General features: G+C 40.7%; 1 protein-coding gene across 1 annotated transcript; it reads left to right on the top strand.

The window, feature by feature from the left end:
• The first annotated feature begins 1083 nt into the window (after nucleotides 1-1083).
• Nucleotides 1084-9697, top strand: LOC139720353 (alpha-(1,6)-fucosyltransferase-like). Its single transcript, XM_071631721.1, has 9 exons — nucleotides 1084-1268; nucleotides 3402-3484; nucleotides 4124-4301; nucleotides 4728-4842; nucleotides 5373-5610; nucleotides 6266-6518; nucleotides 7512-7691; nucleotides 8275-8425; nucleotides 9362-9697. The coding sequence occupies exons 1-9, from the start codon at nucleotides 1084-1086 to the stop codon at nucleotides 9695-9697; spliced, it is 1719 nt and encodes a 572-aa protein (XP_071487822.1).
• Nucleotides 9698-14174: the final 4477 nt, after the last annotated feature.

Raw genomic sequence — 14174 nt, 5'->3', positions numbered from 1 at the left:
TTCTTTCCCATGCCTCCAAATTAAATAGGATTAATTTGCCTTATTGTCTGTCAACTCAATATCTTCGTGTTAGTGTCATAAGCCCTCCTTATCCAAATCTAGATTCTACTCGGGCATCTGTTATGTTCTCAATTTTTCCCAATTGCCCTCTTTCTCTTCTCCCGCTGTACTTACAAGATATAAATGAAAATAAATGCATAAGATACAAAAATTACATACAAAAAAGTATTGCAACTGATTGACAAATTGCCCTACATCGACGGAAGAAACTCATGAATTTGAATATCAAAAAAGTATGTTAATAATGCAATTCGTGTAAAGTTACAGTATCTAATCAAATAAAACTAATTGAGCCATTATTCAGCTCCTGTGCTGCAGTAATGATTCTCCTGTAATACATTTTTGCAGGTTTGTGAAAATATTACAAGGGACTGATGTCGTTACTATTTTAAATGATGATAATCGAAATTGTCATTCTTCCGCAATCGATTGCACGTGAAATAGCATCAAAAGAGCGACGTGTGTTCATGTGTACCATGTCAGCATCCATTCTTCCAAATTCGGCGAAATGCTAAGTATCGGTATTCCTCTCAATCAAATTAAATTTTAGTAAATATCTAAGAAGGGCATTGTATACAGGTGTACATTTCTTACATGTTTAAGATAGTGAAATGCACTTCAATATTAATGCCTTTTTTACATTGAGAGGGCGCTGTTAAAAATCTGCATTCCTCCCAAATAGGCATTTACAACACTTAGGAGTTACTGTATCCTACCAACAATCGCAATGTCAACTGTTTGAGCGTGGAGGAGCGTTTAGTTGTATGATTAAACGTTCTCCTCAAACGTCATCTGCCGCTCCAAAATAAGGACCGAGTGTGTTATAGGCCCATGTAGCGTTGTGTGAAAGCTACAGTACATAGTACATGATTGGATTGCAATTACCTGGATCCTTTTCCGCGTCGCTTCTATCTCCCTTGTAAAAATAAATGGCTGAATGTGGAACATGTACGTGGTCTCCATCGCATCAGCATTAGCGACTAGACAAGACCTTGGGTGTTCCTGAACTCACAAGCATCGGCGATGGTCATGAAGAACATGATCGTTCTCGTCCTTGGACTAGCAGCTCTCGTCTACCTGCCGCTCCTTCTGGTAATGAGGTCTTGCTCCTACGACCGAGCCCGAGAAGCCAGACCCGCGTTCCGACTCCACAATTACATTCGTCAGGAGAGTTCCAGACATCAGGAGGAGAGTCTCGTCGTCTTACAGTTATGTGTCATGCTTAATCTTTTTCTCCATCCACCCTTCTCTTGAAGTATAGTCCCAAATAGAGAAAGCCCCGTTTTATCCATGAATGATTCTTTGGAAAGAGTTTGGCGGGGTCAAAGGTTAACGGGCCTTGTGTTGTAGACGGAAGGAAAGTTATTGTGGAAGGCTTTCAAAGTTCAGCATGTTTGATTTAAAAAAAAAGGTACCTAAAAAGACTTTGAGGAAACTGCTTAACATCTGTATCTATCGCTGGGTTAGGGTTCTTCTTCTTCTTCTTCTTTTTTTTTTTTTTTGTCGGAACAATACTGCAGGTACATGGTTTTACAAAGCAAATTTGTGCTATGTCAGGGAAGGATCCAGGAATTCCTTAAAGAGGGGCTTTTTTACAAAATTAAATGAGGGTGCACGTACCCTCCCCCATTGTTTCTTTTTATTTTTTTGTTTTAACAAAAATAATAAAGGGGGGCGCCTGGTGCGCCCCCCCCCCTGGATCCGCCACTGTTTGTAATTATTCTTCTGTGTTTAGTATACCTCCTTTGTTTACTCATTATTGTCAGTACTAACTCAGCTTTAAAATTTAGTGTGACAACCTGAAAGTCTTGATGTTTCGATCTCCCAATGATTTGCATTTACGTTGGGGCCCATTGTTGCTGCCATCGTTGTCTTTTGTTTAGGTCCCCCGACCCCCCCCCCCCCCCAAAAAAAAAAAATAAAAACAAAACAAAACAACAAAAACAAAAACAAAAACAAAACAAAACAAAAACAAAAACAAAAACAAAAACAAAACAAAACAAAACAAAAAAATAGAAAGATTAAAAAAAAATAATATCCTCTTTATGACGTCAAGAGACCGCCTTCTGTAATTTTCGCCCCTTTATCTTTCGCCCAGATATTTTCAATATGAGGAACTATCACAGTAGAGTGACACAGAGGGAACACCCCCCCCCCCCCCTCGCCCCAAAAGAAAAAAAAAGATATAAACAAGTAATAATCAGTATAACATGACAGACAACCTTGGCCGTCTGTACGGAGTAGTATTCAAAGAAATACGCCTCTGTACTGTGCCAGATCTGCTCCCCTATAATGCGCAGGTGAAGGGGTCATCCCTTTTCTTTGGAAAGTACATTACCATCTTGTATCTGCAATGGGAATGTGCTCCTTCTTTCAGCAAGAGTCGAGGCATTTCTGGCACGCAGTACGAAAACTCCCTTTGGACATTCCAGTAATCCTGCATCTACCGTTGCCATGGAAATGAAATGCCCATGCCTCACGTTACGAAGATTATGATGATAGTGTTGCAGCTGTAGTATATATGAATTCTTCCGCATTACAGTCACAGTAAGCCCCCGTTTCACTCTCACAATTTGGTCTCCGATCTGTCTCGATCCATCAAATCGGGCAAGAGCGGCAAACGCGTACAGGGATAGATTGCAATGGGAAGCATCGAAGCAGCAGTGTTGTGATCAGTCGAACAAATTGGGCAATCTGTCATGAAGTAATTCTTCATCCGGTTTTTCATCTTCTGAGCGCTGTCAATGAGTCAGAAATTCAGAGCTAGGCTGATGTTGACTTTTGTGAAATTCGAATAGAGTAGAAATCAACAGAAAAGAAAACTTTTCGAGCAACACTGGACACAAACCAACAAGTGATAGTTTTAAATGGAAGCGAACCCGTATCCGACGGTAAATGCAAGCCGCCATCTTTGTCATATAACCGTTGTGTACTTGCACAGAAATTCTGAGTTTTGTTAATTCAAAGAGACGGTTCTACTATCAGTCTTGAATTTATAAGAAATGATTCACTTCTGACGTCTTGAAGATGTACAATTTATCATGTGTTAATATCCCTAATAACATTTAAACCAGGGACACACAGAGAGAGGAAAAATGCAAATATCAATGATTGTCTTTAGTCAGATATTGCTTCATATTTACTTGTCTACTATATTTTTTTCATAGAAGATTTTTATGAAAATCAATGTATTATATATATTTTTTTCTATTTTCCTCATCCGAGGTACTTTATTTTTCCACATATCTTCGCATATTTACAATCACATTATCTGCAAGTATCCAAAAGGCATTCAACATGTCTACTATATGATTATTGCTTTGACTGGATTTGTACACCAGAATGCCCCAGGACAATTTTACCGACCACACAGCAGAAACTGATGAGAGGGAAAGCTTAGTGCAAACTGACAAGATTTCAGAAGGTAAATATGATAGATATTGAGAGAGAGGAGGAGGAGGAGGAGGAGGAGGAGAGGGGCGGATTGAAAGAGAGAAAATGAAAGAAGGGAGGTTTAGTTAGGGATAATTCTATTAGAAAGGTAATGATGGATAGAAATAATTTCTGCAGAGTAAATGAATGAACTCACAAAGCTGTATCTACAGGTGTATTGATAGCAACATGGATTAAAGATGAAGTATAAAGATAGCAGGGCATACTGAAAAAGAAACAGCATCACGGGCATACGGTAGCGGGCTTCATCTCACCATATTCAGATCAAATCACTTACTTTTGTTGTTTAGTTTTTGACCATAAGATAAAATTCACCGTATGCAAATAGCATCCATTAATCTAGAATATAAATTGGAACCTAAAATGCGTTAAGTAAAGAATATCAGAGCGTTGGTATTTCCACTTTTAGCTACTTCATAATCGCAGAGATTAAACCAAAATATGCAGACTTAAAACAACTTCAAAATCCTCAAGCAGAATTCTAAGACAGAACAAAATAAAGAAACAGTAACAAATACATAGAAATTGCAGATGATGAGATGTTTCTGTAGTTATCATTCGTATTCTCTTGCACCGACTGCCTGACGCGTTACCTCGCGTCTCTTCAAAGTTTCCTCGAAGCTGCCGAGTCTGGCGTACGAGACGGCACGAAGACGCGTCGGGCGAGAGGCCGAGGAGCTCGGCTCCTACCTCGACAGGCAGCTGACACGACTGAAGAATGCCACGAGGGACACAACTACTCGACGTAGACTCGAGGAAATATTGATCGACCTAGGTGAACGACAAAGGTAATCCCTCTCTGCACTGAGAATTACTTGTGTTACAACTAGGTGACAAGTTAAAGACAAACTACATGTGTCATTCAACCCTACTAGTACACAGTTTGATTTAATAGGGTAAAATTTCAGCAAGCCTTGATTTTCGATATGACATTGCAATGGCCTCTCATTCAAAACGACCATGTTAGTCATGTGACATTGTCATCACGTGAGAAATGTTTCCACGTATTTTGTGTGTGTGTGAAATGCTACGAGTCTGAGATACTCGTTATTAAAATAGTTTAATTCAAGACTCAGGTGGTCACTTCTATCTTACTTCTTGATTCTCGTCATTCCAAAAGAAAATTCGCTCATTCTTGAAAAAAAGGATCGTATCAAATCATATTTTCATTGTTTTGTTTCGTTTCTTTGTTGTAATAAACTCATACATGCCAGGTCTCTCATCAGTGATATCCAGAATTTGAGCCAAGTGGATGGCTACAAGGCTAGCCGTCGCAAGGAAATAGACTCTTTGGCGGCATTAGTGCAATCAAGACTTCGATACATACAGGTAAAGACCAAACAAAATCGAACTCCTATACTTTTTGATGTCTTTAGTCATGTGCTATCCTAACCATAGTTTGTAAGATAATGTGTCACTTTTCATTACTATTTGATTACAACAAAAACACGATTTTTTTGGGGGGGGGGAATTTTTTTAAATCATTATAGTTAATGATATCAGTAATACTATTTACTTGAATAGTCAATCCTTGAGATCAAAGTCAAATCAAAGTGGCAAAGTGAATGACAGTCTTGGCAGTTGATCCTGAGTTCCAATCGTACATGACGCGAACTTCTTTTTTTTTTTCTTCTTTTTCTTGTCCGTCTTCCTCTTTTACTCTTTTTCTGCTTTGTCTGCTGTTTTCTAATGTGTGCATCAACGGATTCTTCTTTCTCCTCCTCCTCCTCCTCCTCCTCCTCCTCCCCCTCTTCTGCTCTTTCTTCTTCCTCTTCTATTCTTCTACTCTGTCTTTTGCTCCGTCTTCTCCATCGACGCCACTGTCATTAGCATCATACTTTTTGCTTCATCACGGGCAGAATCCTCACAACTGCAGTACGGCCAGAAAAATCGTGTGTCGTCTGCGAGACGAGGTCGGGTACGGTTGCCATCTTCACCACATTGCCGGTTGCCTCATCGCAGCTTACGCGACCAACAGAACGCTCATCGTGAACACGAAGAGGTGGAACTACGCCCCCAACGGATGGTCGAAAATATTTCTGCCGCTGAGCGAAACGTGCACGAGCGGAAGAGGGCGTACACATGCGGATTGGGATGGTGAGATACGAAGAACTGGCAGTGAGAAAGATCTTCAGGGTTTCCATGTGAAGAGGATATCGCATTGACCCACACTGCGAAAAAAAAAATAAATCGCAAGATATTAGAAGAAGAGAAAATTTAATTTGCCCGGCCTTAAAAACGTTATAGGAAATAAATTAGCAAACGTGAGAATCTGCGATTGCCATAATTATGGAACAGAAAAGTGTCCTGCGATTCATGATTTTTACCTCATAGATAAGCCTTGCCTAAAGAAATGTTCGGTTACATGGTAGTGTTCCTAAAGACGCATGAAAAGAGCCAAAACTGTGATTGGGTTGCCCTATGTAGATTTTGTTATCTGCCTCCCTCATGTGACGGCATTTAAACAGTTGAAGAGTGCCAACACACCACAAATTAATCTGTGTTCTTATCTGACCCTGTTCTGTTTGAAAGTTTCAACATTTTGTGAAACAGGTTGGATTCAAGGATTCATAATTGCAGAAATATCATGTTTTGTGCAGCCCAGAGAGTAATTATTGTTTCTCGAAACTGTATGTTACAAATGTCATATGCACAAGACATTTACTAGCAGACAACAGTTGAGTTCGGGAAAAGGAGCAGAGGTATTTTTGGAAACTGCTCGATTTTAAATTTTTTTGTCGTCCCTTTGCAGATTTCGTGACGCTTGGAAAAGATGCGCAGGTGATCTACATGCCGACACTCCTGCGCATCAAAACCAAGACGCCCTTATTCATACCGCCTGCGGTGCCCGCCGACCTACCGGGACCTCTCGCCAGACTCCACGGGTTCCCGGCCGTATGGTGGGTTGGCCAAATCATGCTCTACATCCAACGGCTCAAGCCGCATCAACAGGAAATGTTGACTCACCAAGCATATAATATGGGCTTCAAGCATCCCATCGTAGGGTGAGGGTGATATTATCTATGGGGGGGGGGGATATAATCTGCTGGTTCATTTTGAGGTTTGCAAACATTTCGTGTCACTTTCGTCGCAGAAATTGTCACAGTCTGTGATGGAATGGCAGCCGACAAAATTTTCATCGCCTTCTCTTTTTGTAGCATGGCAGTGATTTGGCTCAGTCGGTAGCGCGTCTGCCTCCAGATCCAAAGGACCCAGGTTCGATTCCCGAGTCTAACTGAGCACTGTTGTGTGTAATCATACCGTCTTCTGCAGGAAGAGGCAAAACACTCTCTCTCTGAAGGGACATAAAATGGGGGTCCCGTATTTGAGAGAATCACAACTCATGCACGTAAAAGATCCCGCGTCGTTAATTCATCGCAAAGAGCAGAGTGCATAACCCGGTGAAGTGGCCAAGCCTCAAATCTAACTGGACCCCATGGAAGACCAGCCAGTGCAGCTGAATATGGGCTATCCAGCCATCTTCTCAGATGGAAAATGAAACAATCAAACAAGCCTTGACTCTGCTCAACCATTCAACATATACCCTCATCTAAGAAATTCATTTCGATCGAAGGAATAAAGGCTAGCGGAGATTGAGAGAGATTAATATTTTACGCCCTGTAGCTACGAATTTCATTGGAGAAACTTCACAACTTGGTCCTTCACAAACAAAGAAATAAAGAATACTTCTCCCATGACACCACTCACACGTGACCTTTGCAGTCACCAGTGGAAGCTCATGGTTCCATCAAATTACTACTTTCTTGTTAATGTCGAATTCATTGAAGAGATTTTTTATTTGATTAGATTTAATTTCATATTATCTTGTCATAGCACTTTTTGTTATTTATTTAATTTCATTTAATTTCATTTTTATTTAGTTTTATCTGGTTATCTTTCTTTTTATCCTTATTCATTTTATTTCATGTAATTCTATCCTGTTGTATTTCATTTCCACTGCTTGAAAATGAATAACTTGGTTGCATTCACCCTCCAAGAGTCCACGTGCGTCGAACCGACAAGCTGCTCAAGGAAGCCTCGTTCCATCCGATCGAGCAATACATGGACCACGCGGAGGAATTCTTCCTACGCCTTGAAATGACGGCGGCTGAGACCCCAGTGAGGAGGGTGTACCTGGCCACTGATGACCGGAGGCTCCTCGCCGAGGCCAGGGCCAAGTAAGTAAAGCGAAACTGTTGACATGCCACTTGAGAATATACCATCTTTAACTGCATGGACTATTCTATTTAGGTCTGCTAACATTTCGTTATTCCAAAGGTTTGTAAATCCGGAAACGAAAGGTATATGTTCGTTTTTCCGAAGGTTCGTTCACACGCACTTCCTTTTCATTTTCGGATTAACGAACCTTCGGAATGACGAACATCACCCGAAGGTATGATGCCATAATCAAGTTGATTTTGATGTTAGCAGAAAGAGGTAGAGGTCCCATAAAGATCTGACATACGAGAAAGTTGTGGAATTATGAATTTCCGCATGTTTTATCTGATCAGTGTTAGTATTAGCAATCACGTACTCTGCAATTAAGTTGAGGTTATAGCCTCACATAAGTTTTTAGTCTATGGAATTTTATTCATTCTTTATTTTCATTTATTTATTTATCTAGCGTATTTATCTGTCTGTCTGTCTGTCTATCTATCGATATATTTTGACTGGGGTTTTCTCGTTAAAACACCATCCTTTGTGGTTTTCAGTTCATCTCCTGTTCATTTCTCTTCATCATTCCCTTTGTATGCACCGAAGATATCCCAACTACATATTCGTGAGCAGCTCGGCCATCACAAACTCGGCCAGACTCGAGTCCCGATACACGGAGGAATCTCTTTGGGGCATCGTCCAGGATCTGATGTTCCTTGCTCGCACCGACTTCTTGGTGTGCACTCTCTCCTCACAGGTCAGCGAAGGTTCATGGCAGAAGAAAACATAAGAACACGTCATAATCATACGAACATGTCATAAACATAAGAACTCGTTATATAAACATAAGAACACGTCATAAACATGAGAACACATTACATGTATTGATGTAAAAACACTGCACGTCTAAACGCAAAAGCACATGATTACATGTCATGATCTCTCCCCGCCCCTTTTCTCTAGTGATCCTTCCCCCCTCTCTTTCTCTCTGTGTATCAATCTCTCTTTGTTTCTATATCCCTATCTACCTCTTGCAGCATCCAACCAAGTTTTAAATCTGAAACGGACGTTGTTGGTTGTTTTTTTTTTTCATGTTTGTCTTGGTGATTGGCAGACTGTCCAAAAGTAACGTAGCCCTGTGATATTATAAAGTTTGTATTCTATGGAATATTATTGTTTAGCGTCAACGCAACCTAAAGACAAATTGGCATTGTGTGGGAGGGTATTATCAACTCCTCACGTAGTACTTAACCTCTTACTGTACCGTGGGACACCGTAGGTTACTGTCTATGAGTGATATTCCGACGAAGAGAGACTTATAGGACAAGGAGATGGCGCGCCTGGTGGTTGAAAGCATGACGAGTTTTCAATGATGAGAGTTTGAATCGTCTAACAATTCCAAATCGTTTCCTCTTTCAACAAAAATTCACTAGAATGGGTCGAAAGGTGCCTAAAAAATCTAGAGTGTAATAAACCATTGCTGATTATGATGAAATAAAATCTTACAACAGACATGACAGAGTTTTATAAATGAGTATGTTGACAGGTTCCTTGATGATGCATCAAAGACAACGCACGAATGTCATCCCTACAAAGTGTCAGCGGTCTATGTCATATAAAAGGTTGCCATGCAGACTCGTTTTGAAGTCATAGCCAAAGGCAAGCATCCCTGTGTCCTCATTGTTTCCTCCAGATTGGCCGTGCTGCTTACGAGATGATGCAGGCGTACCACACAGACGCCTCGACACTAGTTCGCTCGCTGGACGACAAGTACTTCTTCGCCGGTGGACGCGGCCACGACTGGGTGGTGCGTCGGGCGCACAGACCGCGTAGCGCCGCCGAGCTCGATCTGCTACCTGGCGACGTTGTCAGAATGATCGGCAACCGCTGGGATGGATACTCCATGGGATCGCGCCGTCGAGTCCCGCACGAGGCCCGGGTGAAAGGATTATTCCCGACCTATAAAGTGGAGGACTCTACGCTCATTGCACAAATGCCAACGTATCCGGAACTTCAACAAACTCCATAGATGTGTCATGACTGTCTGATCATACCTATTTTTTCCCCTCACGAGCCAATCAGTAAAACACGCATAGCTTATATAAATGATATTACATGAAAACAATTTGACAAAAATTTGCGATCTCGATAGACAAACAGGCGTACGAGGACTTGTCATGCATTGCATAAGTATACGGACGCCTACACCTCGCATTCATGATGAAACTTCCTAAATTTGTTTTCATTTTCCTTCCAATTTTTAAAATACGAGTTATGATTAAAGACGTGTAATACACTAATGGAACTAATACTCGATTAGGCCATTTGGACTAACCCAGAATTTTTGTACATCATATTTCCGCGAAAGCATAGAATTTCATTGATGTTACGCAGGAGCTGCCCTATCGAGCTGTAAAACCAAGGTGCCACTGGCACACGTAGCTGTATAGCGCCATCATTGACGATAATTCGCACAATCTGCCAACCTCCTTGACTAGATCTCCAAAGCAGCCTGCTTACTCCCTCCCCCCCCCCCCCCGCCACATACACACATTGCGCCATGTAAAGAGCCGCATTTTACGTGTGTGAAAACATTCCTTTTGAATCGTCTGGTAGCATTACCAGAAGCGTACACTTTAATTACCCCCCCCCCCCATCCCCATTAGGATGGCACTGTAAAACCCGAAAATATCGATAATTGATAGAAGTTGTGGCTATCAAAATAGATGAAGATTCATTTAACAACTTGGCTGCTTCTCTTGCTTTCACGATCTTCTGTCTGTGACATCAAGCAAGGAGCGTCCTCTGCATATTTTCTGTAATGTTGTGGTGTTGTTTTGTACATGTGCATCTTTTATTTTTTGTACGTCGCTTTACTGTTTACGTTAGCAGGTGAGTCTTAAAATTGGCAACATACGTGGAGGTTACATCCTTCTTCCTATTGCACGAGGTGCACTTTAAAGGTTGAATGACTCCACTTCCCTCGCGAGATCTTCGCAATATTTTGCAATTGAGAGCTACATACATTCTGTAGGCCTACTATGTTTTCGTGGGGAGCAGTCCCCGAGGACTGCAAGCTGTTTTGAATTAGGGCGGCGACTTTACCAAAGTGTTCGTTAAGGTAGGAGCAAAAGGAGGGGAAAACAACTAATTTACAAGAAAGAAAGAAAAGAAAAAATGGTTTTGGTGCCAGTTGAGAAGCATGTTTGCTGTCTGAATGGACTCCCCGGAGTAATACGACAGCGATACATGACATACTGAAATAAAGTGGTGAAATACATTCCAAGACCACATTCTTTGGAAGTAACTATGCTACCAGGGAGGAGCAGATAAATATGGCTTAACCTTCTGTTATTAATATGTCAATAGGTATGTTGTGAAATTTGTGCATATTCGACACATTGGCAGAGAAAGAGTTAAAAGTGTTCAACGAGAATGTTCATTTACATTATTGTGATAAGATCTGCAGAGTCGAAATGTCGTGAATGTAAAAATAGGTGCGCGGTGTGGGGAAAAGATGGAATCTGCCACCTTCCTGATCGGTAATGGTAATATTCGCCGCCTAACAAAATCGGCAAATTGGATTTGATGTCGCGCTTGGGTCCGAGGCGGTGCTTTCCACTGAGCCAATCTTATGGCGTCTAATCCAATCGGGCCTAATGAATGAAGTTCTCTGTTCGAAACCGAGGGCATGGGGTGTGATTGCCTAGTTTTGCAGAGTTCGTTCTCGTAAACATTTGGTTGATTGGGAAGTTATTCAAAGGTACTGACCCCAGTTGGATACTTTTATCAAAAAAAAAAAAATCTTGTATGTACTCCAGACAGATTTCGCACTTACTTTATCTTGTCCCCCCCCCCCCCAAAAAAAAAAAAAAAATTCTATTTCGCCGTGAATGTCAAAACAGATGTATGGAATCGGGTTAAAGAATTTCGAAGTGTTCTTCTTGATTTTGGTCTATTCATGCGGTTATTCGATTGTTGAGTCATTGATAAGAAGCAGTCAGAGCGTAGATGAATAGGCGTGCAATCATAATTTTGTTATCATAAAATCTTGACTTTTTTTATTCTTCCCATTTGATATTGCAGACAAAGCAGCCGAAGACAAGAAGAAGTGAACCACTCTGCTCATTTTATGTACTCCGTTCTGGTGGTTACATCCATTAATTAGAAGTAATTAAAAGAAATTAGACAGTTCTACAAATATTGAACGCAATTGTTTATTTCATAATTTCACTCTTCTGCGTTAGTGATCCTATACTTAAACAAATACATCTCATGGACATTCGTGTGTTTGTTTGTGTTTGTTTGTTCTCTTTTTTTCTTTCTTTCTTTTTTGGGGGTGGGGATTGAGGAGAGTATAATGTTTCTTGGAAAGTATAATGTTTCTTGGAAATTGCACGGTTTGTCATGCGCTGATGTCATTTGAAGGTAGAAAAATCAGGTCTACTGCGACATACGCCTAGTCCCTACACTGCTTCACGTTTGACATTATTCTTGTTGGTGTCAGAACTTCCAGGGTTTGACAAGGAAAAGCCTCAGTCTAGATTGTTTGTGACGCCTGAAATCCAGGGTACGGATTCTTCAAGACGCGTGTATTCAGCGGATCTCGTTGAACTTCGCTCGAGCCATAATGGTCCGAACAAACGGGTAGGCCGAGTGCTGGCGTCTCTAGAGTACACGAGCACGGCTCGAGTGGTCCAGTCTAGCCAACATACTGTATTCATACATGGTTGGTGTTTGCCAGGGTGTGACTCACCATTGTACTGGACAGAGGAAAGAGGGGCGGGGGGGGGGGGGGGGGTGGGGGGGGTGGGGGAGGGTGGTGGGTCAAGAAGGGAAGGAGTTGGAGAAAGGGGGTGAAAGTAGATTGTACAGGTTTGCTATCTCTCTCTCTCTCTCTCTCTCTCTCTCTCCATGAGGACCTCTTTGACATTTTCTTTTCATTTCATTTCATTATATATATATAATATATATATATATATATATGTATATGTATATATATAGGCCTATATATATATATATATATATATATATATACACAGATATAGATATAGATATATATTATATATAGATATAGATATAATACAAATTTAGATAGATGAAAAGCAGATAGAGAGAGAGGGGGGGGGTTGGAGAGGGAGAGAAAGAGGGAGGGACAAGAGAAGCTACACTATCACATTAAAGATTATCATTACATGACATTTTCAGAAAAAATATAATACGTATGATTCACTTCAAGTATTCTAGAGCAGTCATTGACGGATGGCCTGGAAGGAATGAAAGCTAGGTGTCAGTCAAGATCAAGTTGAAGCTGAGAAATACAGAGATCTTCATGGTAGGTGGTAGTGGCGATTCGTAAACTGACGTCATAGTAGGCCTACTCCGTAGCTTATAACATGACAACTTACAATCATAGCTCACGTGATGATATTTTTCCGCATATCGCAACAAGGGAAAAAATGCTACTGAAACTATTATATCTCCTAACAGAAAATTTAAGATATTTTTTCCTACTGACTGAAGACTATCTTGATAGTTAAGTCACCGATCCATCTGTTTAAAACTTATAGAATACGTGTAATCTTGTTGTTGCATGTTCCGTCTAAGAGCTGAAAACTAGCGAACTGTGGATGTTTTGTATGGTGTGTGACGTATTTATTAGTTGTGATTGTGACGTGCAATGAAAATCACCCGCTGGTTTTGTTCAAAAAGAAAAAAAAAATCATTTTTCCTCCTCAGGAGAAATTGACTCCCCCTTGCGGAGGTCCTATAAAGACGTGACATCCATGACACATGGGAGGACGTCTCCTGAGAAAGTGAAATAAGCAACATCTGGCAAAATCCAGTGGAAATTCTCCCTCAAAAATTATGACAATCAAGCAAAAAGTACATTTGCATATCGAGTCCCACTGGACGCTTTTTATATTGTGACTCAAATGACATTCACGGGGGGTCATTGATTTAGTCAATTTTGTTCGATTTTGCAATTTGTTTAAGTTTCTCATTAACTTCGTGCCTTGGTTTATCGATTGCTGTCAAAATAGACCAAACTCTTTCGTAGGGATGAACTATCCTGTCATCAAACAGTTCATCTGATTACTTTCATAGAATACATAAAAGTGCAAAATTAGCCTCTTTGATTGAGCTTATATTATTGAGAGACTATACTGGAAATGTCAATGGAAACTGTATTAGTGTCAATGAAAACGTTAAAGTCATATTTTGACTGGCTTCGTACAAGTATGCAAAAGCAGTTTGAGAGACATGCACTAAATGGACGAAACACATTGGAGGAGTTCCGTTGTCAACAACAGAACCTTTAATGAGACTGTAAGAGACAGTAGAAGCACACAGTGGTGATGATTAAGAGTTTTACGAGACAGCTGGTTACCTGTCAGCCATGTTTTTTTTTTCTGGGAAGTTGGATGCTCGTTGCTGATATTGGAGCCAAAGAAGTCATTCTGCAGTGTCATTTGTTTCTCTCGTCTCTCGTCCTCCATTCTTAA

Source organism: Diadema antillarum, unplaced genomic scaffold (genome assembly GCF_040938485.1).
Source record: "Diadema antillarum isolate AM-2024a unplaced genomic scaffold, OU_Dant_1.0 scf00000127, whole genome shotgun sequence".
In the NCBI taxonomy this organism is placed as follows: domain Eukaryota; kingdom Metazoa; phylum Echinodermata; class Echinoidea; order Diadematoida; family Diadematidae; genus Diadema; species Diadema antillarum.
The sequence above is the reverse complement of the archived record's forward strand: the minus strand, read 5'-3'. Positions and strand labels throughout refer to the sequence as shown.

Bases quoted from the DNA above. Each gene is read 5' to 3' on its own strand.
- LOC139720353 (XM_071631721.1), top strand. From the start codon at position 1,084: ATGGTCATGAAGAACATGATCGTTCTCGTCCTTGGACTAGCAGCTCTC. The intron at 4,302-4,727 runs GTAATCCCTCTC...CATACATGCCAG, and splicing joins GACCTAGGTGAACGACAAAG to GTCTCTCATCAGTGATATCC. The intron at 7,692-8,274 runs GTAAGTAAAGCG...TATGCACCGAAG, and splicing joins CTCGCCGAGGCCAGGGCCAA to ATATCCCAACTACATATTCG.